Source organism: Vigna unguiculata, chromosome 11, assembly GCF_004118075.2.
Source record: "Vigna unguiculata cultivar IT97K-499-35 chromosome 11, ASM411807v1, whole genome shotgun sequence".
In the NCBI taxonomy this organism is placed as follows: Eukaryota; Viridiplantae; Streptophyta; class Magnoliopsida; order Fabales; family Fabaceae; genus Vigna; species Vigna unguiculata.
Genome location: NC_040289.1, coordinates 41444801 through 41472777, shown reverse-complemented (window position 1 = coordinate 41472777; position 27977 = coordinate 41444801). Strand labels below are relative to the sequence as shown.

The 27977-nt window shown below is 37.2% G+C and overlaps 5 protein-coding genes across 7 annotated transcripts; 3 read left to right on the top strand and 2 right to left on the bottom strand.

Moving 5' to 3' along the window:
• The first annotated feature begins 755 nt into the window (after positions 1-755).
• On the top strand, positions 756-8658 carry LOC114169860 (TATA-binding protein-associated factor BTAF1-like). Of its 2 annotated transcripts, none has more exons than XM_028055206.1 (2): positions 756-1084; positions 8571-8658. In XM_028055206.1, exons 1-2 carry the CDS (start codon positions 836-838, stop codon positions 8601-8603), a joined length of 282 nt encoding a protein of 93 aa, XP_027911007.1. In that variant the 5' UTR covers positions 756-835; the 3' UTR covers positions 8604-8658. The 2 variants fall into 2 exon arrangements, with proteins under 2 accessions (XP_027911007.1, XP_027911006.1); XM_028055205.1 differs by lacking the exon at positions 8571-8658 and adding an exon at positions 6969-7404.
• Positions 8612-11156, top strand: LOC114169859 (adenylate kinase, chloroplastic). Its single transcript, XM_028055204.1, has 7 exons — positions 8612-8881; positions 8959-9045; positions 9164-9292; positions 9386-9520; positions 9718-9864; positions 10030-10104; positions 10645-11156. The coding sequence occupies exons 1-7, from the start codon at positions 8648-8650 to the stop codon at positions 10747-10749; spliced, it is 912 nt and encodes a 303-aa protein (XP_027911005.1). The 5' UTR covers positions 8612-8647; the 3' UTR covers positions 10750-11156.
• A 3493-nt stretch (positions 11157-14649) lies between these two features.
• Positions 14650-17422, top strand: LOC114169216 (serine/threonine-protein kinase-like protein CCR4). Its single transcript, XM_028054265.1, is given in 2 exon segments — positions 14650-15560; positions 15563-17422. Coding segments are annotated over 2 exon segments (2382 nt in total). The 5' UTR covers positions 14650-14704; the 3' UTR covers positions 17089-17422.
• A 474-nt stretch (positions 17423-17896) lies between these two features.
• Positions 17897-22809, bottom strand: LOC114169214 (receptor protein-tyrosine kinase CEPR2). Of its 2 annotated transcripts, none has more exons than XM_028054264.1 (3): positions 21869-22809; positions 18586-21265; positions 17897-18423 (listed from the first exon to the last, which is right to left on the bottom strand). In XM_028054264.1, the coding sequence occupies exons 2-3, from the start codon at positions 21140-21142 to the stop codon at positions 18056-18058; spliced, it is 2925 nt and encodes a 974-aa protein (XP_027910065.1). In that variant the 5' UTR covers positions 21143-21265; positions 21869-22809; the 3' UTR covers positions 17897-18055. The 2 variants fall into 2 exon arrangements, with proteins under 2 accessions (XP_027910065.1, XP_027910064.1); XM_028054263.1 differs by having other exon boundaries at positions 18586-21275; positions 21869-22802.
• Positions 22810-26090: 3281 nt separating this feature from the next.
• LOC114169217 lies at positions 26091-27745 on the bottom strand. The gene is made up of 5 exons (XM_028054266.1): positions 26980-27745; positions 26693-26877; positions 26427-26501; positions 26302-26343; positions 26091-26205 (listed from the first exon to the last, which is right to left on the bottom strand). Exons 1-5 carry the CDS (start codon positions 27452-27454, stop codon positions 26128-26130), a joined length of 855 nt encoding a protein of 284 aa, XP_027910067.1. The 5' UTR covers positions 27455-27745; the 3' UTR covers positions 26091-26127.
• Between the last annotated feature and the right edge of the window lie 232 nt (positions 27746-27977).

Genomic DNA, 27977 nt, shown 5'->3' with positions numbered 1-27977 from the left:
AGTTTGAAGTTTGTTGTGAGATCGCCGGTTTGGCGGTTATCTCCACATAGTTGTGAGGGGGAGATTTGTTGGGTATTGGGCTCCCTTCCTATGTGGAGAAAAGGCCCAAAATTTGAGAAGCCCATGTCTCACTTAAACCTAGTGGAGAGGAGGCTATAAAATAAAGAGAGAGGCAGAACAATAGAGTCAGAATACACTGAAAGCCCTAACACATAGAGGGAGAGGTAGAGGGAAAATTCTGTTCACGTTTTTCATAGAGCTGTCGCAGTAAATTCGGCGCTGCGGATTCGTTCACCGTTGGATCGGGCTGAAATTTTTACAGCAGGTTCGGAACTCATTGCTCTTCATTCTGACCGGTCGGATCTTTGATACGAGGTCTGAGTTGGGAGATATTAATTTCGCACTGCAGCAGTGATTTGTAGAGGTTTTCCTCTCTTGTTCTTCTCTATTTGAAAGCTTTGTTGCTTTGTTATTTGGTTGGGTGTTGGCACTAATTTGTGCTATTGATTAAGACTCTTTTGTACTCTTGTTGATCATAGTGAAGCTATTTCTTTGGTCTGGACGACTCGTGGTTTTTACCCTTGATTTGAGGGGTTTTCCACGTTAAAAATCTTGGTGCCTTTATTTGTGCTTTTGGTGATTTATTATTGCTGCTCTTTGATTATTGCTCCTCATAGATTCTTGCAAGTTAGGGGAAATTATATCCGCTGCATTCTCTGGTATATTGTTTGTTGTTGTTTTCCCCATCATGGACTTATTAGCATGTTCTGACCCAGCATTCCCAACAAAAGATTCACTTCTTCCTTATGCTGAGCTTTCCACAACTTATGCAAAAATGCGCAGTGAGGCTGGTCAATTACTAGATGTAGTCAAGTCTTCTGGTATGTTTGATGAGTTATTGACAGCAACACAAATTGAGTTGGACCGCTTGAGTGTGAATGACGCTATTGGTTTTGCTTCAAAAATTCCAGCTTTGTGTAATGATAGTTCTGCAAATGAGTCCTTGGCAAAGAACATCATGGATGATATTGAATCCTCCAAACAGAGACTCTTGACAACTTCTGGATATTTAAAATGCGTTCAGGTATACTTAAAAATTTATTACTTTGAACTTTCTTGAAGTGGTTCGTATTACATGTTTTGTATTTCATGTGTTTTAAGTTGTCGGCAATGATTTTGACTTGCTTATTTACTGTTCATCTGATGATTTGCAGAGCAACTTGCATGTTATTTTGACTTGCAGATTTAGTTTTCTTTGAACAGTTAAACTATTTTCCTGTTCCTTAGTTTTATTCCAGCATATGCATTTTTAAATTTATTTATTGTTTTTATAGTTTGAACTTTCATTTTTAGTCTTAAACTTGTGTAACTAGTTTATTTTACTGTTAGATTTCAGTTTTATTTTGTTGTTCTAAAGTTATAGAGTTGTTAATTAGTTTGTAAACTTGGGTGTTGTGTGTCTTTGTTCTTGTGTTGTGTTTTTGTGTGTTTGTGTGTGTTTTGTTCTTGTGTTGTTGTGTGTTGTGTCTTTGTTCTTGTTTTGTTTGTGTTTTTGTGTGTCTTTGTTCTTGTTTTGTTTGTGTTTTTGTGTGTCTTTGTTCTAGTTTTTTGTTTTGTGTTTGTGTGATGTGTTTTTATGTTTGTAGGGTCTAGGGCCTATGACTAGGGGGTCTAGGACTCTAGGATTAGGGAGTCTAGGACTAGAGTCTAGGAGTAGTTTAGGACTATAGACACTAGGACTAGAATTTAGAACTAGAGTCTAGGATTAGGACTAGGGGGTCTAGGACTAGGGTCTAGGATTAGGGTCTAGGACTAGAGTAGGTTTAGAGTCTAGGTTCTAGGACTAGTGGGGTCTAGGAGTAGAGTTTAGGACTATAGAGTCTAGGACTAGAGTGATTAGGGTCAAGGTTCTAGGACTAGGGGGTCTAGGGGGTCTAGGAGTAGAGTTTAAGGACTAGAGTCTAGGTTTAGGGTCTAGGACTAGAGTAGGATTAGAGTCTAGGTTCTTGGACTAAGGGTCTAGGAGTAGAGTTTAAGGAAAGTCTAGGATTAGGGTCTAGGACTAGAGTCTATAGATTAGGGGGTTTAGGACTAGAGTCTAGGATTAGGGTCTAGGACTAGAGTAGGATTAGAGTCTAGATTCTAGGACTAGGGACTAGGATTAGAGGGTCTAGGACTAGAGTAGGAGTAGGTTTAGAGTCTAGGTTCTAGGACTAGTGGGGTCTAGGAGTTAGGACTATAGAGTCTAGGACTAGAATCTAGGACTAGAGTGATTAGGGGTCTAGGTTCTAGGACTAGGGGGTCTAGGGGGTCTAGGAGTAGACTTTAAGGACTAAGGGTCTAGGAGTAAAGTTTAAGGAGAGTCTAGGATTAGGGTCTAGGACTAGAGTAGGATTAGGGGGTTTAGAACTAGAGTAGGATTAGAGTCTAGGTTCTAGGACTAAGGGTCTAGGAGTTAAGGAGAGTCTAGGACTAGAGTAGGATTAGGGTCTAGGTTATAGGACTAGGGGGTCTAGGGTAGGTTTAGAGTCTAGGTTCTAGGACTAGTGGGGTCTAGGACTAGGGGGTCTAGTCTAGGACTAGAGTAGGATTAGAGTCTAGGTTCTAGGACTAGGGGGTCTAGGCCTAGGGGGTCTAGGAGTAGCGTTTAAGGACTAGAGTCTAGGATTAGGGGGTCTAGGACAAGAGTAGGATTAGGGGGTCTAGGACTAGAGTAGGATTAGAGTCTAGGTTATAGGACTAGGGGGTCTAGGACTAGGGTCTAGGAGTAGAGTTTAGGACTATAGTCTATGACTATAGAGTTTAGGACTAGAATCTAGGACTATAGAGTCTAGGACTAGTGGGGTTTAGGACTAGGGGGTCTAGGACTAGAGTCTAGGACTAGTGGGGTTTAGGACTAGGGTCTAGGAGTAGAGTTTAGTACTATAGAGAGTCTAGGACTAGAGTAGGATTAGGGTCTATGACTAGAGTATTAGAGTGTTCTAGGACTAGGGGGTCTAGGACTAGAGTCTAGGATTAGGGTCTAGGACTAAAGTAGGATTAGAGTTTAGGTTATAGGACTAGGGGGTCTAGGACTAAAGTCTAGTATTAGGGTCTGGGACTAGAGTAGGTTTAGAGTTCAGGTTATAGGACTAGGGGGTCTAGGACTGTATTAGGGTCTGGGACTAGAGTAGGATTAGAGTTTAGGTTCTAGGACTAGGGGGTCTAGGCCTAGGGGGTCTAGGAGTGTTTAAGGACTAGAGTCTAGGGTTTAGGGGGTCTAGGACTAGAGTAGGATTAGGGGGTCTAGGACTAGACTCTAGGTTATAGGACTATGGGGTCTAAGACTAGGGTCTAGGAGTAGAGTTTAGGACTATAGAGTCTAGGACTAGAATCTAGGACTAGAGTATAGGACTAGTGGGGTTTAGGACTAGAGTCTAGGAGTAGAGTTTAGTACTATAGAGAGTCTAGGACTAGAATCTAGGACTAGAGTCTAGGATTAGGGTCTATGACTAGAGTAGGGATTAGAGTCTAGGTTCTAGGACTAGGGGTCTAGGACTAGAGTAGGTTTAGAGTTTAGGTTATAGGACTAGGGGGTCTAGGACTAGAGTCTAGTATTAGGGTATGGGACTAGAGTAGGTTTAGAGTCTAGGTTCTAGGACTAGTGGGGTCTAGGGTTTAGGACTATAGAGTCTAGGACAGTCTAAGATTAGGGTCTAGGACTAGAGTAGGATTAGAGTCTAGGTTTTAGGACTAGGGGGTCTAGGATTAGTGTCTAGGACTAGAGTAGGATTAAGAGTCTAGGTTCTAGGACTTGGGGGTCTAGGACTAGAGTAGGTTTAGAGTCTAGGTTCTAGGACGAGTGGGGTCTAGGACTAGAATCTAGGACTAGAGTCTAGGATTAGGGGTCTAGGACGAGTAGGATTAAAAGTCTAGGTTCTAGGACTAGGAGGTATAGGACTAGGGGGTCTAGGAGTAGAGTTTAAGGACTAGAGTCTAGGATTGGGTATAAGACTAGAGTAGGATTAGGGGGTCTAGGACTAGAGTAGGGGGTCTAGGATTAGGACTATAAAGTCTAGGACTAGAGTCTAGGATTAAAGTCTAGGACTAGGGGTTTAGGACTAGGGGGTCTAGGAATAGAGTTTAAGGATTAGAGTCTAGGATTAGGTAGGGTCTAGGACTAGAGTAGGATTGAGGGTCTAGGACTAGAGTCGGTTTAGAGTCTAGGTTCTAGGACTAGTGGGGTCTAGGACTGGGTCTAGGAGTAGAGTTTAGGACTATAGAGTCTAGGACTAGAGTAGGATTAGAGTCTAGGTTCTAGGACTAGGGGGTCTAGGAGTAGTCGTAGAGTTTAGGACTATCGAGTCTAGGACTAGAATCTAGGACTAGAGTAGGATTAGAGTCTAGGTTCTAGGACTAGGGGTCTCGGACTAGGGGGTCTAGGACTAGAGTCTAGGACTAGAGTAGGTAGGATTAGAGTCTAGGTTATATGACTATTGGGGTTTAGGACTAGGGTCTAGTCGTAGAGTTTAGGACTATAGAGTCTAGGACTAGAATCTAGGACTAAAGTCTAAGGACTAGAGTAGGATTAGAGTATAGGACTAAAGGGTCTAGGATATAGGACTAAAGGGTCTAGGATTAGGGTCTAGGACTAAAGTAGGTTTAGGGTCTAGGACTAGGGTCTAGGAGTAGAGTTTAGGAATAGAGTAGGACTAGAATATAGGGACTAGAGTCTAGGATTAAGGTCTAGGATTAAAGTAGGATTAGAGTCTAGGTTCTAGGATTAGGGAGTAGAGTTTAGGTCTAGGACTAGGTCGTCTAGGACTGGAGTCTGGAGTCTAAGACTAGGATTAGGGGATTTAGGACTAGGATTATAGTGAAATAGGGGGTCTAGGGTCTAGGTAGGACTAGGGTCTAGGAATAGGGGGTCTAGGACTAGAGTCAGATTAGGGGGTGGGCCTAGGATTAGGGCCTCGGATTAGGGGGTCTAGGACTGGGGGGATTAGAAGAGTCTAGGATTAGTTTAGGACTATATAATCTAGGACTAGAGTCTTAGGGTATGACTAGGGGGAGGGGAGGGGGTCTAGGACTAGAAGGGATTAAGGGGTCTAAGACTAGTACTAGGATTAGGCCTAGGACTAGTCTAGGACTAGGTAGGGTCTAGTTACTCGGTCTAGGATAGGACTAGAGGTTCCCGTGTCACGGTCCGTCCGGGGGTGGTCCCAGGTAGCGTTCGGGTCCTGCGTTAGGTCCAAGTTGGGTCCGTCCAGGCCAGGTTCGTGCAGGTCCCTTGGGCCGCGTGTATGGGTCCTTGTTTGGCCAGGAGAGTCCAGGTCCCCCCGGTCACCCAGGTCTGACCGATTTTTGGGTTAGGTGACCAATTTCTGGGTCGAGTCATTGGGGTCCATTGGGTGGGGGGTTTCGTACCGCGTCCTAGGTCCGTGTTGGGCCAAGTTTGTGTGGGCCGCGTTTGGGGTCCTTGTCTGGCCAGGTCTCGCGTCAGTGCCAGGTCCCCCCGGTCACCCGAGTTTGATCGATTTCTGGGGTCCTTGTCTGGCCAGGTCTCGCGTCAGTGCTAGGTCCCCCCGGTCACCCGGGTTTGATCGATTTCTGGGTCGGGTCACCAGGGTCTCGTGCCGGGTCCCCGGGTTAGGACACGGGGTCTCGTTGCGTCTTGGGGGACCTGGGGTTCTTTCGGGGTCCCGGCTCCCCGGGTCCTTACGGGTCTCGGGGTTCCGGGTCCGATCGGGGGTTCCGGCTCCCAGTGGGTCTCGCGTTCGTGCGTGTCCTGGGTTCAGAGGTCCGGGGGGTGGCTTGGGGGGTCCGAGGAATCAGGTTCGTGGTTTAGGGGTCTCATGGGACTTTGTGTCTCTTTCATGTAGGATCCTGGGTTCGGAAGTCTGGGGTCCCCTCGAGTCCCGGGGATTTTGGGTCTCGAGCCGCGTCCGGGGTATCGGGTTCGTGAGTGTCCCCCGGGCCGCTCCGGGGGTCCTGGGCCGAGTCTGGGGTCCCAGGTCCAGCCGATTTCTGAGTCGAGTCATCGGGGTCTCTCAATCTGTTCGGGGGGTTCCAGGTCCTTCCAGGAGGACTTGGCGAGGGGACCTGGGTTCTGGGTCCTTTTTCCACGGGTGATCGGGGGTGTCCCGACCGAGGTCTTTGGCTGTGTTCGAGGGTCGGGTTCGTGCGGGTCTTTGGGTTCCGAACCCTATTGTATTTTCTTTCTTTTTTTTGATGGGGTGAAAAGATTAAGTTGCTGCTCTTGATAGTTTGGTTTCATTTTCAAGTGTGGCATCCTTCTAGGATTTGTGATGTCTTATAATTTCATTTTTCTTTGAAATTTACTGAGAGAACATCAATATGTGCCTCGACCACGGGAGACACTAATCAGATTGAGAGAAATAGTTCTAATAATCGCATAAGGCCAACGCGGTTAATACTTCAAAAAGCTTATTATGTCAAAAATGTAAGGAATTTGGCCATGCTATGGAAGGTTGTAGTAACCCAAGAATCTGGTGCTGAAATATCTGTAACTATGTCAAGTAGTTCAAAAGATGAGAACCATCAAAGACAATAGATTGAAAGTTGCTATTCAGGCTGCTTTAATGGGAAGGCATGAAATTTACAAAAAGAAAGAAGTATCTAATCAAACTGATGAGGTTTCTACCTTAGGCACAAATTTGAATTGTTAAATGACTTCAAATGACCCTATTAACTCTTTTTTAGATAATTGAGGTACCAAATTGAACTTAACAAAATAAATGAAGTACCAAATTAGTAATTATCTAAAAGTTACATTTCTTTTAGTATTTTAATCACTAATGGTAAAACTCTTTAAAATGAAACTTTCTTTTAACAGGAATCAAAATAATCTCTGTAAATTTCAAATACAGAAAAAACCTCTCCTTATGAAATTGATTATCCCTTTCATTTGCATCTTGGTTTTCTAATTTCTCACTCAAGCTTTTGTCTTTTTTGTGATTTGTGACAAGGTTACTCGCTGCGAAGTTCTCTTCGAAACTAATCGAACAAAATCTGTCAAAAATTCAATCTTCTTACATCCAATCTATTTGACCGTGCATGTGATCTTTTTAGGGTTGTAAGGATTGTATGTATCCCTAGAGTCACATTTTATTCCTTGCTAACTAGTAGTTTGATTTGTCTTTCCATTTTCTTTAGATTGAGGTAGAGATTTTGTGAATTCAAAAATGACTCTTGGGATTCTTAGTTATTCTGAGGTGAATGAAGCTAATTTTTTCTTTCCCAATTTCATATTGATTTTCTGCCAATTGAATTGTTTGCGTGTTGAATATGATATTTGATGCAATGAACTATTTCTAGTGGTACTGTTGCATGTGCATTTTTGTTTCTTAGTTTTGCTGAGAATGAAATTGAAATGTTGATATGGGAATTTATAAGAATTGAGAATGTTTTATACAAATTAGGAATGATTTGGAACTAAGGATTTGAATCGTTGCAATTTGGTCAATTTGAAATTTTTTGAATAAACATTTAACAGAAATAAAATAAAATATATATTTTTAAATTAAAATAAATTTATTATTCATAAAAATATCTTACGTTAATTTCTCTAAAATTTAACTTTTCACTCGTGTGTAAACTAATTTTAGGTTTATAAATTAGTTAATTTGATTTAATAAAAAATTTATTGTTAAGTATTTTTCAAAATGTTAAGAAAATAAATTAAGAAATTAATTTTTGAAGTCTTAAAAGGTAAAAGTGTATTTTATGAATACATTTTAAGAGAAAAAAAAAGAAGAAGCAAATTGTTTTAAGAACTAGTGTAGTTGTAAAAAAGTAATAGTCAGTTGATAGCAATTTGTTTTTTTTGTCAAAATCAATGACAGGAAACACTGCAAAAATAAATCAAAAAATACATCTTATATTTATTTATTATATTTCTTAAAAATAGAATAAGGAAGGAACTGCAAAAATAAAAAAAGGAAAAAAAAAGAAAAAAGGAAAAGAAGAAAAGTGTTCCATTATCTGATCCCTAACTTTTGACGCTGTCTCTCACACACTCTGCGGCCTCGTTTTCACCGGCGACTTTCTCTGCTCCGGCACCGGAGTCCACCGGAGTGGTCTCTTTATGAGTCTGATTGAAAAATTATTTGTAAAAGATTTTTAAATGAATTATAAATTTAGTTTAAAAACTGAATATTATTATTTATTTTATTTACTTAAATTGGTGAAGTTGTGTGAATTATTCATTAATGACTCAAAGTTACCTTTTAAATTAAATGTTTCAGAGAGCATTTGAGTTGATTTATTTAAAAGTAACCTTTTCTTCTTTTGGCTTGATATACTTCTAAGGCATCTCGGAAGCAAGTCATAAATAATTTTATAGTAAATTTGTATGTAATGATCTTCACATATATCCGAACATGCCTGAATCTATTTTCACTCTAAAAACTAGTGATGAATGTGATTGTTTGAAATGTCCGTCTGTTAAATGTGAATAACTTATATCACTGTTAAAAAAATAATTTACATAATGTTTAAATTTATGCATCGATCAGAAGGAAAACAACATGACAGATAGAAATATAAAATTGGTAAATGTCCTTTGGTAGGTGGATGGCGGCGTGTGTAAAGCGGAAGGGTAAATTAGGAAATATGAAAAGAAAAAGTAAAAATAAGTTTATATGAGATGATGAAGGAGGCGAGTGATATCGAAAGGCGGAGAGAGAAAGAAAGAGAGATGGGTTGCATCGTGAATCTCAACAGCGCAGCAACCGCTTCACTTCGGTTGCCCACTCCGACTGAAGGCGACAAGAAGGAGCGTGGATTTTGTTGTTTTCCCCGTCGCCGCCACCACCGTCGTCATCATCAGTTCCGACCCCCTTCCGCTCCAACCGCCACCAATTCCCGTTCCCATTCTCTGGTTCGTATCTTCATTTTTACTTTTATCATTCATTCTATTTGATTGGATTCACAATTCACCGTCATACACACAAACAGACCGTCACCAATGAAGCGCTCAATGTTATGATTTCTGGTGCTCCCGCTTCTGGCAAAGGCACCCAGTGCCACCTAATCGCCGACAAGGTTTACTTTCTTTCTCTTTCTACTGCTTTTCTACTGCACACACTCACACATCACATAACCTTTTTAGTTTTCCTTCAAATATGCTCATTCCTTCGATTCATCTAAATTATATACGCAGTACGGTTTGGTGCATATTGCTGCTGGAGATTTACTTAGGGCCGAAATTGCCACAGGAAGTGAAAATGGAAAGCGAGCCAAGCAGTATATGGAGAAGGGACAGTTGGTCCCTGACGAAATTGCTGTCATGGTATGTAATCTTTGTAATCCAATCTTACTTTTTCTCTTCAATTCATTCTTGTCCTCTGCTCTTTCTCTTACCCTCCATTTTCTTCTGCTACAGATGGTCAAGGATCGTCTCTTGAAACCAGATTCTAAGGAACGTGGTTGGCTTTTGGATGGTTATCCCAGGAGCTTGTCTCAGGCCACTGCACTTAAGGGATTTGGGTTTGAGCCTCATACTTTTCTTCTTCTAGAGGTAAACATTTTGTTGTTTTCCTTTCAACGTTTCTACCTCTCATTACCCATTTTTTTCTTTTCATAAACCAGTTGGGTGATATTAGAAAAATGAAGCCAAATGAATGTTAATAGTGATACTATAAAAGCCAATACCATTGATCTTGAATGCAGAAAAGTCAAAGTAGCTTTTCTTATCATTTTCTTTTGATTTTTCAGGTTTCTGAAGACTTGCTTGTGGAGAGAGTAGTTGGACGGAGATTAGATCCTGTAACCGGGAAGATATATCACTTGAAGTATTCTCCTCCAGAGACAGAAGAAATAGCTGCAAGGCTTACCCAACGCTTTGATGATACTGAAGAGAAGGCAAGAATATATCCCTAATCTGTTTTGTTTTGTTTTGTTTGTTTTTTTTTTTGAAAACATATAAATTCTTTTTTTTAGATTATTATTTTATACCTACACACACGTGTATAGATTATAATTGTGTCCAATTGAATGTTCTTTACCATTGTCGTTTGCTTGACTTAGGTGAAGTTGCGATTGAACACCCATCATCAAAATGTGGAGTCCGTCCTTGCCCTGTATAAAGATATAACTGTTAAGGTATGCTCTATAAACTCTCTCTTATATGTGCGCACATGCTTGTGCAACAACAAACATATGGCAGAAGCAATCCTGTTCAACATATGTGGAGTGGACATCATTTATAAAGCATTTCCCTATTTATCATTTTTATAGTGGATAATCCATCCACTACTACTGTATAGAACATGGATATCCACAATTGCATACTTGTTCTTGTGGATTAGATGCCAAGTGTATCTCCTCAGCATGAATCAAAAGAAAAAGAAAAGGGACTTTGTGTATTTTGAATTAAACAATAATTAGTAATATAAAACATTTGATGTATTCTGAAAGTGGAACAGTTACATTGGTTGATAGATGCTTGATGCTTAGCTACTTTAAGCTTGAATGTTGTGTTTCTTCGAGTGTTATTAGTGGCTGGTTTCGGTCAGTTTATTTTGTATTCAAGAAGTTTCTATAAAGCAAAAGCTAAGATATAGGAGAAAATATATTTTGGACAGGTCCTGCTCCGTATAATTGGGTGAAACCCACTTAAGCTACCTTTTTTTTTGTCTTCAGATTAATGGAAATGTCTCAAAGGAGGAGGTATTTGCTCAAATTGATAGTGTACTGTCAAGTCTTGTTGAGCAAAGGAAAGCTGCTTCAGGATCCGTGGTTGCATAGAAAACCATCTTTTGACATTTTGGTATAGCATTGCTGGTGATAGTGGATTCAAAGTTATTTATTTAGTCATAAGAGTCTTCATTCAATTTCTCGTGAAGATTATCTCACGGCTTTATATATCCCTCCATTTGGAAAGCAGTGTGATGATTGGTTTGGACCATGAACGAGGACATGTGGCAGTGTAGTAGTGCACAGAATATTTTCCAAGTTCGTTTTTTATGTGAAATAATTACCATAAAATCGATTTTATGTAATGGAGGATTTTGTGAATTATGATTTGCTGGCTCCTGTCACCGCTTGGTCGGTATGTGTTTTCTTTACATTTTCTGTAAATTATTCGTTGATAAAAGAAAACCATACGCTCGATCTTCCGAAAAGGAAAATGACCTATTCTATGTTCTTGATTATATAGTTTGCTTTAATGTTGTAACAGTGTCGTAAATGTGAAGATTAATACTAAAATGGTGTAAAGTATTAACTGCCAGTATTGCTCCAAGAGAATGGAGGTACCTTTTTTAATTTTTTGTTCGTAAGCATCTTAACATCTCCTTGCTGATTCATATATTTCTTAAAGAAACAAGTAACAAGTGTATAATGGTTATTTAGTTATTCACTTCTAATGAGAGTTTTTTTCCCTACAATTTTTAAAATATTAAACTTTAGGCTTTGTTTGAATTGGAGGAAAAGGTCAGAAGAAAAAAAGGTGAGATAGTTGAAAGTGAGTGAGAGAAAAGTTAGCGGGAGATGATTAATGTGATATTACAATGTACGGATACTTTAATTTAGGTGAAAATTTTATTATTTTATTTGGATCATGTATCTATATCTTATACAATAGGATATTTTATTAATTTATCAATTAAGTATTTAATTTACAAAATTATACTAAATTACAAGAAATCTTTTACTAATGATTAGTAATTAATCACTATAATTGATTTATAATTAATTTATGTCTTGATTTATAAACTAAATATTATTAGCAATTAAAATAGTTTAAAATATTATAATTGGTTTTTAAATTGATAACTAAAATAGTTCTATTATAAATTAGTTTTTAAATTGATTATCAACATTAATTATTAAAGTTTTAACTACTAAAATAATTAGTCTTTAACATAGTTTTTGTTATTAAAATTGGTGATTATTTAAAAGATTTTTGTTGTAGTATTTTTATAATGACAATAATTCATATTTTTATGTTGAAGATTCTTGTGTATATGATTTTAATTTGATTTTGCACAATAATAATTATATATTTATTATGTTTTTAAGAATTATTATATAATTTTCAATACCTCTTATTATTTTAAAAGATAAATGTATTTTCAAAAATAAATGTATCTATCCCATACATGTATGGTATAAATTTGATTATACATTAATATTTTACATTTAGAAAATAATTCATAAAATAGGTTTTAAAAAATATTTACTTAAAAAATTAAAATTAAAATTAAAGTACAAATTATTACAAATTTTAATAAAAAATATTTTCATAATAAAAATATATTAAAATAAATTATCAAAATTTAAATTAATTAGTATAATTTTATTATTATTTTAATATTTTATTTATAAAGCATGCATTAAAAAATTATTTATTTTATTATTTTATATTATTAATTATTTCATAGTTTTTCTTTTAATTATTCATTTTAATATAGTAGGACAATGTATTTATAAATATTTAATTTTTATTTATAATTTCATATTTAATTTTTTATGTTAGAATAAAAGAATTTTTTTTATTTTTAATTTTAGTCGGTTACATTTTTCTGTTTAATCGATTATGCGTTTTGTTTATATGTAAAAGTTCATAAAATATTTATAAAATAGTGACATTTTTCTGCATATAAGGATGAAAGTTTGTTGTAGAATTTGTCATCATTTTTCAAAGTTTTACATTTCGTTTTCTTAGTTGTATTTTGATCAACGAGTAAATCACGATAGCACAAAATAAAATGTATACAAAAAAAAAATACTCATATATTATTAGACAATGCACGTCTTATTCGAGGTTTTCTTTATTACATTTATTTAGTTATTTATTATTAAATTACTTTTAGTTCTATATTCGATATATATGATTTTTGGTGTGAAAGATGTATTAAAGATATTAAATGCACTAAAAAAAATCAAATTGTTCCGGTTCAGAAAAATACGAGATAATTCCTCACCAAAACAAAAAGAAAGTTTTTATGACTTGCTTAGGCCAAAAAACTCTGTCCCTTGACTATGGGAGTAACTCTCTTATTTATATCATAATTAGTTACAAAATATTGATCCCAAGATTCACCAAATAATAACTAAAAGAAAACCCATCATCTAATTCTAAAATATTTTTTAAAAATAACAGCACCTCTCAAAAACAAAATTATCTTCTACTCCTAAAATATCTAAGAATATAATAACCACCCTACTAACTCCCCAAAACATCGCCAGATACAAAACTAATTAAATCAATATTCTCCATCGCCATCTTACGAGCCTACATACCGAGACGACACCCCCTTATTCCCTCAGTTTGATTCTAACTCCCTCTAGTACAGTATCCTCACTCGGTACCCTACCGAGACAACACCCACTCATCCTCTCAATCTTAAACCGACTTCCTCTGGTCCAGCACACAAATAAATTGACAAAAAAAAAATTATCTTATTAAGTCAATCTGTAGAATTAAATTTCACTTTGTTTTAAGACATAATACCAAATATTGTGAGAAGATGGTTTAAATATTTAATTATATATCTAATATTTGCCTTATATTATAATAAGACCAAATAATAAGATGTGGTGATGGTATAATGGATTATAAGACCGGTAAGTTGTATTTAATTATTATAATATATTATATTTTAATTATTATAAATAAGGAAAATATTTTTTTTTTACATATTAAAAATGTAAAAGTAAAAATTATTGGCTTTAAAAGTAATACAGAATCCAAAATTTAAAATGATTTTAGAGACAAAAACATATCATTACCTTTTTTTTAAATTATCATTCTCAACCATTGTTTATTTTAAGTAGTACCATTTGTCGAAAGCATTTTTTATTGGAATAAATGTATATAAATAGTTTTTATGGTGTGTGCTACGTGTTATTTTAAATCGTTTGTTGGATGTGTGGTTAGAGCAGTTAAGCGTTTTCAAATAACTTTCCTATATGAAATTTCCTTCGTACATCAACTTATTAAAACAAAATTTAAATTTGTCCACAGATTTTGTTGGTTCGTATTATTGATGAATCTTTGACTTTTGAGGTATATAATAAGAATTTGCATGTTGAATGATTTGATATCTTTATAACAAACCTTTTTAATAATATTTCTAATTACTAGTCACCATGTGTATTCATGTTACATTTGTTAACTCTCGTATAATTTGGTTTAGCTGAAAGGTCAGAGATATTAGTTATTTGTACATCTTAGAGTTACCAAATTAATAACACTGATTGGTTGAAAGGTCAGAGATAAAAGTCATTCAAGAATCAGTGACTCATCAAATAATCGCGAACCTGCTATTGGGTCGTGTAAAAAAATTTACACTTTCTGGTTCATAGCATAATAAGAATGGTAAAATTGACTCATTTTGAGTCTTTTTTTTTCACCACTTTCATCATAATCTCTATTATGCTCCCATTTATAACCATTCACTGCGAGAAGAGAACAAAATTAATCTAGATGTTTATTGGGCAGTGAAATGACCGAGTAGCAAATAAATTTGAAAAGGAAAACCGAGTCAGAGAACATAGATATGTAGACTCGGTCATGCATAGGTTGCTGAGTCCTAAAAACGACAGTGTTGTGTCTGTGTCTGAGTCTCTGAGTGTGACTATTGTGAAACCGCGTAGAGCCTTTTTTCCATTCTCCTTCTCATAAAAACCTCTTCTCACTTCCCTTCTCTAATCACTAAGAGCTTCACCATGAAATTAATGAACGCTTTTACTATTCATGTACAATTCCATGGCAGCTTTACTCCTTAATCGCTCCTTCTTCTGCCACCTATTCCTTTTCCTTTTTTGTCTTCCATCTATAAACACACTCTCCACTGTTTCCATTTCTCAAACCCCCAATTCAAACCAAACATTTATTTGCGTCTTGCAACATCCAAATCAACAGGGACAATCAAATCTCAACTGCACCACCTTTCCTCGGACTCAGACTCCGCCTTTCACGCTTGATGTGAATCCTACCGTTACCTACTCTCAGATTGTGGGTGGCAACGGCTTTGTATGTGCTTTGGGGCCATCATCTTCTTCCAGTTCCATCATGGGGTGTTGGAGATTCTCCGGCAATGCTTCTAATGTTCCCTACAAGCGCATCTACAATGGATCCCTTCTCCAAGATATTGACAGTAGCCACTCCCACGTTTGCGGTCTTGTAAATAATAATGACAGTGGCCTAAAGCTTGAGTGTTGGCAATGGCACGACTTCAATTCGAGCAGTGGGAGTTTGAGGAACATGTCAATGTCAAGCATTGCCGTGGGAGAGAATTTTGTGTGTGGGTTATCTCCGACGGGGGATGTTAAATGCACCGGCACGGGGAGGGTTAACAATAGTAGAGTTGTTGTTGATGTTCCTCCGCCTGGCGGGAATTACACTTTTCTCGCAGCTGGGGTTAGGCATGCCTGTGTCCTCTCCGGTGACGGTGGTTTGGATTGTTGGGGAGACATGGAGGGTGAGAAACCAGAAGGGAGGTTCGTTTCTTTGGCGTTGGGAGAGAACCGTAGCTGCGCGCTCGGGCACGACAGAAGAGTTGTCTGTTGGGGGTCCAATAATTTCACCATGCTGCAATCCTTGCAAGACACTTTTTTGAGTCAATTGTGGCAAAGAAAAGTGTTTTCTGTGGAGTTGTGTCTTCCGATTTTTCCTTCCTCTGTTGGGGTTCTCCGTATTTTGATTCAGACAGCAAGGTGTTTGAAGATGTCCTCCCAGGACCTTGTCGGAACAAGTGCCCTTGTGGGCCCTTGCCCAACTCTGCCAAACTATGTCAGTCTTCTGATGTCATTTGCCAACCCTGTTCCCCTCAAGTAGTTCAATCTTCACTTCCACCTCCACCTCCACCTCCATCACCATCACCATCACCATCTCAGCCATTGCTACCATCAAACAACTCTCGTTGGAGCAGCCGAATGGTTGCATTCCTTGTGGTTGGATGTGTGGGGTGCAGTTCCCTGTTGCTAGTCATAGCTTTCTTCCTTCACAGGCACTGCAAGTCTAAACGCAGAGGAAGCCGTGTCCATGACTCTGGCCGGTTGGATGATGAGTCATCTCACTCTCAACCACAACCTCAAACCGAAGCTGGATCTCGTGTTCTTCAGAAGCGCTTGAGTCACGTGATCAGCATGGGAAATGGGAGCCCTTTGGAGGAGTTTTCCCTCCAGACACTGCTTCAAGTCACCGACAATTTCTCTGAGGAGAAGAGAGTTGGGATTGGAAGCTTCGGTTCGGTGTATCGTGCCACTTTGGAGGACGGGAAGGAGGTAGCTATAAAAAGAGCCGAAGCCTCATCTTCCACATACACAGTCTTGGGTGCCCAAGTGGACAAAGACAATGCTTTCGTGAATGAGCTCGAATCTCTCTCCAGACTCCACCACAAGAACCTGGTCCGTTTGGTGGGGTTCTATGAAGACACTAAAGAACGCATTTTGGTGTACGAGTACATGGACAATGGGAGTCTGAGTGACCATCTCCACAAGCTCCAAACTTCAGCTCTGATGTCATGGCCGGTGCGGATCAAGGTGGCTCTGGATGCTGCCAGAGGCATAGAGTACTTACACCAATACGCCACTCCTCCGATCATTCACCGTGACATAAAATCTGCAAACATATTGTTGGATGCCAAGTGGACTGCGAAAGTCTCTGATTTTGGACTCTCCCTGATGGGACCTGATCCTGAAGATGAGGAGGCTCACCTTTCACTTCTCGCAGCTGGCACTGTTGGCTACATGGACCCTGAATACTACAGGCTTCAACATTTGACCCCCAAGAGTGATGTCTACAGCTTTGGCGTGGTTCTGCTAGAGTTGCTCTCTGGGTACAAGGCCATCCACAAAAACGAAAATGGGGTGCCAAGAAATGTGGTTGATTTTGTGGTGCCATTCATTTTTCAAGATGAGATTCACAGAGTGTTGGACAGAAGAGTGCCCCCTCCCACGCCGTTCGAGATAGAAGCTGTGGCGTTTGTGGGTTATTTGGCAGCAGATTGTGTCAGGCTTGAAGGTCGTGACAGACCAACCATGTCTCAAGTTGTAAATAACTTGGAAAGAGCATTGGCTGCATGTTTAGCCCAACCAATACTCTCGAGGTCCACCACTCACTCTTCTTCGCAATAGCGTTATCTTCTTCTCTTTTGCTATCTCCTTCTCCACCACGCTCAGCTTCAGCTCCCTGCATTCTGACACAGTCAACTTTTGTATATTGCATCACTTTTTTTTTTCTTCATTTTTTCAAACTAATTTCGACGTCACGCCTCACACCAGACTACTCAATCATATACACTAACCCGCTCCATTTTTTGTTTTAAAATCCTGTAATAATTTGTAATTGATGGTGACGCCAAGAAGTGTATCATTCATTCATGATTCTATTATTATGTACCAAGCAAGGAAATGGAAATTACACTGTGGAATGAATAGTTTGAATCAGTGTGCATTCTAAGGCAAAAAATACACGGTTCAATTCACATCCTCCTTTTCATTTTCTTTTTCTAACAACTACTGGCTTCTCGGTCAATGTTTCGCTTATATTTCTTCACGAGACAAAGTCCAATAGAAGGAAATTTTTTTAAGAGGAGACTTGTAGCAAAGTCTTAAGATCTCTAACAAACCAAAATATACTTGTTTTTCAACTTGTTGAATCTTCAGATCTGTCGTTGACATGGGTGTGTCTAGACTCTTTCCTTTTATTTCAGCAACTCAAGTGACAAAAGAAAACACTTAGGTGCAGCTTTGGTAGATGGAAGAAATGGGAGCAAAGCAAAAAGGCTTTGTATTTCAAACTTAAAAGTTTTTTTTCTTCACAAAACTTAAAGTGGGTCAATACTTAAATAAATAAAAATGTTTTTTAGACATAAAGATGAAAACCAATAAAAGTAAAAGGAAAAAGTGAAAAGAGCTTGGGGTAGTACTATAATACACAAGATACCTAAACACGCAAAGCGATAATATAAGAAAAAAGAGTTTGGTAGGAACCCTTTAGGAAGCCATAATCATCATATAAATGTATGTCGGCATGGTTACGAAAGTGCTACAAAGTTAGGAAAAGGATTCACATTACGATTACATTTTGAAACGAAACTGATCAGAGAAGGGCATTTGTGTCTTTGTGATGACGGAATTTTGGTGATTTCAATGCACAAGGTTCTGCATCAGTTAGCATCTTAACAACCTCTCTCATGGTGGGACGCACAGAAGGAAGCTTAGTGGTGCACTTGATGCCAATCTTCAACACTTTCATCATATCTTCAACACACTCAGATGCCACCCTTTCATCAAGAATGTTGAGAATACTTTCACGGTCATTCAGATGAGTCAAAACCCAATAAACAATATCTTTCGCCTCTCCATAATCCTCTTCAATGGCTTCTCTGCCTGACACTAATTCTAACAGCACCACCCCAAAGCTATAAACATCACTCTTTTCAGTAATGTCAGTGGCATAAGCAAGTTCTGCATCAACGATAACAATATATACGTTAACCCCATGCCATTGAATTTCAAACATACATAAATAGGAAGCATATGTCATAAAAAAGAGAAAAGAACTCAAGATTCACATTAAAACTCAAGAAAAAACTGAAATTTCCCGGAAGAAAACATTTGCAAACTTACCTGGAGCAATATAACCAAGTGTGCCAGCCAGACAGCTATAACCCAATTGCTTATCAGATTTTTCTGCAAACCTTGCAATGCCAAAATCAGCAATTTTTGGCTCATAATCCTCGTCAAGCAAAATGTTGCTGGATTTTATATCCCTATGAATAATAGGTGGATTACAATCATGGTGTAAATAAGCAATTCCTTTGGCAGCTCCTAGAGCAATTTTATACCTCTGTTTCCAATCCAAGTCTGGCTTCCCATCTTTTATCTGTCCATGGAGAGCTTGAAATAGATTACCATTTGGCATGTACTCAAACACTAAAAGGTTGGATCCTCCTTTAAGTAAAGAAGCATAGAGTTTAAGTATATTTCTATGCCTAATTTTCCCCAAAATCTCCATCTCTGCAGCTAAAATTTTCACACCATCTATTTTCCCTAGTTGCTTGACAGCCACCATGGCTCTATTTTTCCTCAATTCCACTCGATAAACCTTTCCTGTGCCACCACTACCTATCAAATTATCTTCATCCAGATTACATATTTCATCAGCATCGATATCTACTTGGTGGAAAGATGCAAGGTTCCATTTTTGACTTATTTCCTTCTGACGTTGCATGCTGTTTTCTGCACCATGCTTGAGGCTTCTACAACTCAAAAGCACGAGACCAGCTAAAATAACAACAAAAATAGAAGCAATGAGAAAGATAAAGACAAATTTATTAGCAGGGATCCCTGGCTGATCACGACTTCTGGCACAAATCTTCAAATCAGAATTCAGGGAAGGTTTTAGGTTTCCCTCGAAACACAGCCCCTTGTTTCCAAGAAAGGCTTTCTCTCCTCCAACAATAAAAAGACCAGATGGAATTCTCCCAGAAAGCAGGTTTTCAGAAAAATCCACCGAACTTAGCTTTATGGCTTCTAAACTATCTGGAATAGAACCTGTGAGTTTGTTTCCAGACATGTTAAGAGAGTTCAATGAGTTCATAAGTGAAATTGACTGGGGGATATTTCCAGATAGAGAATTCCAAGCAAGATTCAAGTCCACTAGTCTTGCACAATTACCCAGTTCTGGTGGTATTGAACCAGTTAAGGAATTCACTTCTAAATGCAAAGAGGATAACTGCTTCAGAGATCCAATTTCAGGCGGTATTTCACCAGAGAAATTGTTGTTGCTCAAGTAAAGCTTCTCCAAGTTCGCCAGCTTGCCAAGTTCTGATGGGAGCTTACCTGAAAACCTGTTTTTTGTCAAAACTACCTGACTTAAGCTAGTAGACAACCCAATTTCTGAAGGTACAGCACCAGTGAAATCATTATAAGCCAAATCAATTATTTTTACATATGGAAGTGCCCAAACCTCATCTGGAATTTTCCCAGATAACTGGTTCATACTGATCCTGAATCTCCTCAGAGATTTACATGTAGCATAAGACTCCGGAAAAGTCCCTGAGAAATTGTTTTGCAATGCAAGCAACAACCTCAACTTACTTCTTTCACACAAGAACTTTGGGAAATCGCCTGAAAATTGATTCTCAGATATGTCAATACTTTCAAGTGGTGAAAAACGGCCAAAATTTTCTGGAATCCTCCCAGTGAAGTTGTTTCTATATATCGAGAACCCAATGAGATGGCTCATATCTGCAAATCCTACAGGAAGTTCTCCAGAAAATCTGTTCTCATATAATTGAAAAACAACCAAGTTCTTCATATTCCCAATTTCCTCTGGCAACCTACCATACATGTTGTTCGAAGAAAGGTCAATCTCCCGCAGTTTGGTGAGGTTTGCAAGCTCTGCTGGAATCTCTCCAGTCAAATTATTTGAGAAGAGCTCAATCTTGTAAAGATTCTCTAACTTGGAAATTGATCTGGATAGTTTTCCAGAGATTTTATTTCTTGACATATCCAGTGTCTCCAATGCCTTCATTTCATACAGTGATTCTGGAATGTCTCCTATCAAATGGGAGCCACCAAGATAAAGCCAGGTCAAGTTCTTCAGATTTCCAAGAGTCCCTGGAATCTCACCTTCATCGTATGCATTTACCCCAAGACCCAGTGCAACCAGTCCGGTTAGATTCCCAACCCAGCTAGGGATGCTACCAGAGAAGTAGTTTGCTGAAAGATCAAGAATTTGCAGGTTTCTCAGCCCAGACAAGTCTGGGATTGCTCCCACCAATTGATTTCCTGTTAGATTCAGCACTCTGAGGCTGCTACACCTGCTTATTTCTGCTGGAAGCTTTTCGGAAATTAAATTTGATGGCAGTGAGAGAACTTGCAGGCTCTGCAAAACTGAGAGTGATGGAAAAATGACACCAGAGAGGGACTTATTGTCCAGTGAGATTTCTGTGACTCTACCAGAAACTTGATCACATGCAATTCCATAAAACTCACATGGAGACTCTGATTCATTCCAGGAAGCAAAGTAATTCAAGGGGTCCTTCAAATGGTTCTTGAACTGAAAAAGAGCGTGGCTTTCCGATGTCTGAGACACACAAGGCGGGAAAATAGAGTAGAAGGTGAGAAAGAGCACTGCCAATAACTGGAAAAAGGATAAGAGACAGATGCTCTTGGCCATTAAGACAGAATTCGGGGGCAAATTTGTCAGTTCAGATAAGAAATAGAATCATTGGAATGGCAGCAAGGTGGATGATAATATTCGAACTTGGGTGATCAATAAACCATTATTGCAGGGACCATCCTGGAAACAACTGATCAGGGAACAAAATCATACACTGACATTAAACTATAAACAAGCTACACATTAATAAAGAATTCTAAGGAAAAGCAATATGGTGATGTCAGAAAGCAAAGAAAGGTGACGTTGGAAGGTCAATTTTGTTTGTATCTGTAGAGAATTATTGCACCGTCATTACTATGATTCTAATCAAAGAATTGAAGAAAGGGATAATGCTTTGAAGTCACTCATTCGCATCTTTGGCACAAAAGAGGTTCTAATCTAATTTGCTCTGAAAGCAAAGCACACATAATATAATTATAGCCAAGTGCAGTTCTTCTTTTCTAATCATGAGTGACTATTACTAACAACCCTGCTATGCACATCAGAATGAAATTCAAATGTTTTAATAGAATTTAGCAGAGAGCTAATCAATCACAAGGTAATATGCTTAAAATTGTAACTGTTACAACTTACTACTTCAACCTGAAGGAACACCCGGTGTTCTTGTTCCAAATCCAAACTCAAAACAAAGAGCAGAACAAGAAAATGGATAAAAGATTGAAAGAAAAAGAATTTCATTTGAGTAGCAAGGTTTAACCTGGTCTGAAAAAAAGAATCTGATACCTGATTCATAGAAACTGTGCTGGATCTCCGAAGTCTGTCTTCATCTCTTCTTCAAAATGAGAGGAAAACTGAGTCTTATTTTGTTGGTAGTGATACAAAGATTGTTGTGTTAGTGGGATGTGTTGGAAAATGCATAGACAGAGAGCAGAGAACAAAAGGGTGTTGACAGTTCCATAGTGTGTGTATTGGTATTGAATTGGAAGTTTCGAAAGGAGTACAAGAGTGAGGAAATTGGTAGTGGAGTAGAATTGGAGATATTAGAGCGTGAGCATTAACACTAGCACTACCTCTCAGTAGTGGCGTGTGTGAGTGTGAGACTGACAGAAAAAGAATAGTTTCCAGAAACATATAGCGTGACCTTAAAATCGAAATATGCTAAAAGAGTGAAAGAAAAACAGAAAAAAGATAGCTTGAGTTTGACACCATTTCATTATGTCAAGGAGTGAACCATTGATTGAGGTTTGGTGTGGGGCAAAAATGCTTTAGAGATTGGCATAAGAAGGTGCTATTCTCTCTCACACTTCTCTTGATTTGTTCCACCTTCCATTCATTCATCCATCCGCTACTAGTGGAATGAATGGACCACTATAAAGAACACACAAGTACACACCCATTTTCCCATCCACTCATTTCCCTCATCAACCATTTCTCACTCTTCCTCTTTTTCGTTTCACTGCATCAATAGCAACTTTTTCACGAATCAATTCCTATTCATATCACTCGATCGATCAATCAATACTCATCCACTTTCCACGTATCTACGTACTCCATAATACCAAACAATAAACACAACAAGTTTTTACCTTAGTCAAACAATACTTATGCAGTAACATATTTATTATCAGTTGATCTTGAATCTATCCAGCTTAAGCATATAAATATCTTTCGTGCCTGTTTGGCATCTTATCCACTTCTTACTGTTGGCTGACAGATGTATTCATCAGTTTTTAAAATTCATAAATATGAATCAAGCGAAGCGAAATCGAGCTGGAAAAAAAGTATATTTTATTTAATAGTTTTTAGTATTTGTGTGAGCTATGGAGATCACAGCCATGAGTATTTTGACGAGAGTTTGGATAAGAAATGGAAGTTGTCACTACAAAAAAAAAGCTAAATTGTGGAGGTTTTAATTTCATTTAGTGGAAGTTCATTGAAAAATATATCAAAGAAATTATTGAGAATGATAGAAACATGCTTGGATATTGAAATATTGTACTGGTGTGAGTAACTCTGCATAAGTTCAAGCTCAATTATTTCTTCTGTTATTTCTGTGATGTTTTTTTCCTCTCTTTAATGTAATCATTGCAAGTAAAAGATGGTGGCTGCACTGCAGCATAAGTTAATTTTCCCTTTCTGTTCTGTTTCGATAATAAAGGAGCAATGTAATGTATAGAGAATCTTGTTTTGTTCATAAAGAAGCAATTTGGTAGCTAGGGTTTTGGTATCCCAACGAACTCTTGTATCAGATGTTCAACTATTTTTCTTGATGTAACCTTATCGATCTCGTACGCTTTCATCTCATTCTTCAGACCTGCCACCCACCCACAAAATATTATCACTGTAATCTTTATTGCATATTCAACAACATAACCACAAAAAATAGTTCATAAATTTAATCCTTACTTCACGCATTAATATAGCTTTGGATGTAAAACTGTTGTTTTATTCCACTCCACCAAATTTTAAGAAAAAGATTTTATTCCTGGATCTCATTGATTATTGTACCATAAACATCATCATAACTCAAATCTGTTCAATTTTTTAATGATGTTATGGATATTAATTATGAAAGGTTGATTATAGATTTAGTTCCTATATACTACAATTATTACTCCTACACCAATATTAATTATTTATTTTAGTTTTCTATTATATTTCTTTCTACTTAAAACACTAAGATACTTATTTCTCTGTACAGAATCTTCACAAATGCCGACAATTAGATTGTTTTACACCTTTTTAACTTTCACAAGAAAATTCTCTCAATTTTCTCCTTTTCAAACTATTGGAATAGAACAGAGTGTTGAAAGATTTGCAAAACAACAAAATTCAATGAAATGACTAGATTTATTTAATTTTAAAGATACTAACATTATGCATGTCTAAATCAAAAAAATAAATAAATAGAACAAAGTAGTTTTGGAGGAAGAAAAAGGTGAAACCCACCTGGAAAGTGCATAGCTTTGAGTGGCAGCCGCGAAGCATTAAAATCGAAGAAAAAGAGCAAACTCTCTAACAGCTTCGTAGATTCCGTGCAAATCAAAACTTCTCTCTGTCACATTCAATCATATTCATACAAAGCTTCTTCAGTTTCAATGTTTCAATTGGACAGAACACAAACACATGTTGTGAAATATAATTACTATTGTTGTGTGTTGCAGTGTCCAATATAATTATTTAGCTAACTGTTAGAAGAAAAGTTAGTAAAATATAAGATGTAAATTCAGAGTTTGATTACCATAAGTAGTAACAAACCTTGAAGTTCTTTTCATCAGTAAAATACCCCGAAACCACAATAAGTGCTCGAAGTTTCTCATACACTGAAGCAGAACAAAGTAATAAAAGTTAGAAATGCATTGCGTCTGAAAAACCAGATGGAAAGTTTGAATTGCAAAGTTGAATAATGGAGACTGACACTGAAATCGTGTTATTTCTTGTGCAAGATTTTCTGCGCGAGAAAGAAGCTGTCCAATTGAAATTCCGATGCAACTCATGCCAATTTGCAATGACCTTGAATCTCCACTCTCTGCTTTATTACCCCATCACACAAAAATAGTAAATTTTTGTTAAAGGATTAGATTTTAACATACAACCTCCTTTGGTTGATTACATGGTACATGTTGATTGATTAAAACTATGATGTTTTTGGGATTATGTAACAATATTTAGAAACAGAACCAAAATAAATTAGAATGGAAACTGCAATACAGTTAAAATTGTAGCTTATGAATATTGGTGAATAGATCTACACTGCCGACAGGCAGAAGATCAACAGAGAGAGAATCGAAAGTAATGTTATGTCATTTCATTACACTCATTTATGAAAGCATTTATGAAAGGTACCTTTGTTTATTTATATACACAAACAAAAGTGAATACCTTGTCCTGTCCACTTTTTGAAGTCCTTCCACAAGATATCTGCTACTTGGAGGGAGGAAAGGTCATGCATTTTGTACTTCACTGAAAATCACAAACACTTCAACATACACAGCAACTAAACCAAGAAGATTGAACAATAGCAGTAGCATGTGAAGATCCAAAATAATAGAAAATGGTGTGGGGGCATACATAATTGGTAAAAGCCATTGCAGCCATAACGACCAGCACCATTGATCAATAATGAAGCCGTGTACTTATCTTTAGAGGTGCAGGCAGGGTCCCTTAGATTCGCAGTATCTAAAAGAATGCCAGCTAGCTGCAACCATTCACAGGAATCAAAGATGAGACAAAAATTCATTTTAATTTTTGGGTAGACATGAGGGACACAACAACCAAACAAGACAAAAAAAACAATACAAGTCAAGTGAATAGCATGGTGTATGTCAACACCACTAAAATCGGCATGAATCATGCTACCAACTGTTGAATAACAACACTCTTATAATTGCATGAACCTTCTTTTCTTTCTTTCTCAGAGAAAATGTTTCTATAGTCTTAGAAATTACATTAAAACATCAGAAAAAGGTAAGTTTGAAGTACCAGAAGTTTACTGAATGATTTGCTAGCCAAAATTTCAGGCGAATAATTTACAAATTTGTCTGCTATGGCCGTGCAAGAAGAGCATTCCTGTAGCAATGGTTAAAGGGTTAAACGAGAACTGAGACTTTATAATGATACATCCATGGAAGAAACAGATTATTCTTCTATATCATTCACCATCAGTTCACATTATATAAAAAGCTTCTGCTAATACTTGTTCAGCTGTTTTAATCCTTCAAGTTGAAAGCTCTAAACATCATAGTAAGTATGTGCAGTTTTGAGTAGCATCATTTACTTATAGATTCATACAGTTCCATGTAAATATATGCAGAATTTTAATAATTTTTATCATTTGGACTAGTGAATGATATAATAGATCATAGATGGAGTAGAACATCAACAAAGCACACCAGGTAAAAACCTAATAAAGTAAAACTAAAGGCATCAGAGTAAAATTTAAACATGTAAAATTACAAGTACCTAGATGTTGAACTTTTAAAATATAAAGATTAAAACTGAAATTGAGGAAAATATGATAACCATAAATACAAGAGGAGATATCACTGAAATTGTGTGGGGAATTTAAGGCCCACCTCGCCTGTGATGACAGTTTTAACCCATGGATATATTGTCTCACCCTGAGAAATAAGAGTTTTATGGATGGTATGCATTAGTTCTTAAATATTAAAAAAAAAAAGTGTATAAAATGGTTGAAAAAGGTGCAGTAAATTAACCTTTCTGCTGTGAAAATTTTCAACCACAGCATGCTTCAATTTCTGCTTTCAAAAGAACATAATATCAGTAATTTTCTGATATCATAACCAGAGCTGAACATTGTGTCCACTGCATAATTTGTTACCTCTTGCTTAATCTTGCTTCCCTTCAACAGTACGATCTTAAGACTCCCAAATAGATCATAGTAACACAAATCAATCTGTGAAATTTATTCAAATAATTAAGCATTCTTTTGGAGTGTACACACAGGGGAAAAAAATGGTGTTTAAGACTCCCTCATAGCTTTAATAATTAATATCTTTGGTTTATCCAAAAATAAAAAGCAGGCCTAATTTGATGTAAGTACATATTTTCAAAATTATAATTGTAGAACAGTCTCGTCAAACTAACCTCATCTGCAAAAATCAAGGATGACTGATCAATATGACATGAATCAAGCAACCACTTGAGTTCAACATGCGAACCAAGATTTGTCCTGTTAATGTTAATGATTGGTACTGTGCAGTATTGATCGCTCTCTGAAGTTACATCTAGGTAGAAGGAATACGTGATGATTGAAGCCACAGTTCCTACATCTGTTAACAGTTACATTTACAATATATTATTCCAGAACAAAATAGTGATCAGAAAAATCATGGATTCATGTTCACAAGATTCTGTTAAGAAATAGAAATTACCAACACCATCTGAACCCATTACTGCACGTAAGAATTTGCCTGGTACACCAGCATTGACATCATCCTTTCTTGCTTTCAAATATTCGTTTAGCTTCTCAATGGTTTGACATGATTCAACAATTTCCATTTGCGGTGATACTCCACTGTAGTACGAAGCTGCAGACAGTGGAAGTAGAATACTCGATAGCTTTTCTTTTCTTCTGGTCACAGTGTATGTCTTTTCTGTATTGGTTACTGCATGTGATTTTAAGGCCTGATGTTTTTCACCAGCTTCGGGAGTGTGGTGGCTATGGCCATATCCAAGATGGTCTGAATTATTTTGTTCAATCAACTCAGATTGAATATCCAGTTGAATAAATGGAGTAATTTTGCTGGTTTTTAACCACTTCTCAGATGGAGAATGTTCAGAAGACTCTTCCTTGAATCCTGAGACTACTGAATTCTCTGGTGACCACTCCATAGCCTCTTCAGACATATCTGAGATACGATGGTTTCACCAATATCTGATACATATAGATATACTCTTCCTCTTTCTTAGAGCTTTTCTGAGAATGGTCACTAAATTAAGCTTCAGAGCAAGAACGGGAAAAAAAACAAGACAACATTTGTTGGATTCTCCGAAACTGAGAAACATTTGTTGAATTACTGTTATTCTATTAGCTTTGTGAAACACAACAGAATATGCCTATGCCTGCATATGTGAATAAAAACACAGCAGGCCTTGACCGAGCCAAAGAAACAAAACATTATCGGATATTTACGGGAGCTCTTCTAAGTCTATATCAATTAAAGATAACAATCTCATAATATATAACTGAAATGCAAACTTCATAGGTTTTTTTATAAGAATACAAAGTTAATAGATAATATATCAGATTTGTTCGACCGATAGATAATATGATAGATTAAGAAGACATGAAAGTAATATATAAAAAATAATAAATTTATTAATTTTTAAGATGTTGAATTCAAAATAGTCATATTTTTTATTTAGGTTT

Excerpts from the sequence above, each read along its gene's own strand:
- LOC114169860 (XM_028055205.1), top strand. The coding sequence starts at position 836 with ATGCGCAGTGAGGCTGGTCAATTACTAGATGTAGTCAAGTCTTCTGGT. Across the intron at positions 1,085-6,968 it reads GATATTTAAAATGCGTTCAG|GTTACTCGCTGCGAAGTTCT; the intron begins GTATACTTAAAA and ends ATTTGTGACAAG.
- LOC114169859 (XM_028055204.1), top strand. The coding sequence starts at position 8,648 with ATGATGAAGGAGGCGAGTGATATCGAAAGGCGGAGAGAGAAAGAAAGA. Across the intron at positions 9,046-9,163 it reads GCCACCTAATCGCCGACAAG|TACGGTTTGGTGCATATTGC; the intron begins GTTTACTTTCTT and ends TTATATACGCAG. Across the intron at positions 9,865-10,029 it reads TTGATGATACTGAAGAGAAG|GTGAAGTTGCGATTGAACAC; the intron begins GCAAGAATATAT and ends TGCTTGACTTAG.
- LOC114169214 (XM_028054264.1), bottom strand. The coding sequence starts at position 21,142 with ATGGCCAAGAGCATCTGTCTCTTATCCTTTTTCCAGTTATTGGCAGTG. Across the intron at positions 18,424-18,585 it reads ACTTGGTTATATTGCTCCAG|AACTTGCTTATGCCACTGAC; the intron begins GTAAGTTTGCAA and ends TCGTTGATGCAG.
- LOC114169217 (XM_028054266.1), bottom strand. The coding sequence starts at position 27,454 with ATGTCTGAAGAGGCTATGGAGTGGTCACCAGAGAATTCAGTAGTCTCA. Across the intron at positions 26,502-26,692 it reads CCTTGATTTTTGCAGATGAG|ATTGATTTGTGTTACTATGA; the intron begins GTTAGTTTGACG and ends TAAATTTCACAG. Across the intron at positions 26,206-26,301 it reads AAAATTTTCACAGCAGAAAG|GGTGAGACAATATATCCATG; the intron begins GTTAATTTACTG and ends CTTATTTCTCAG.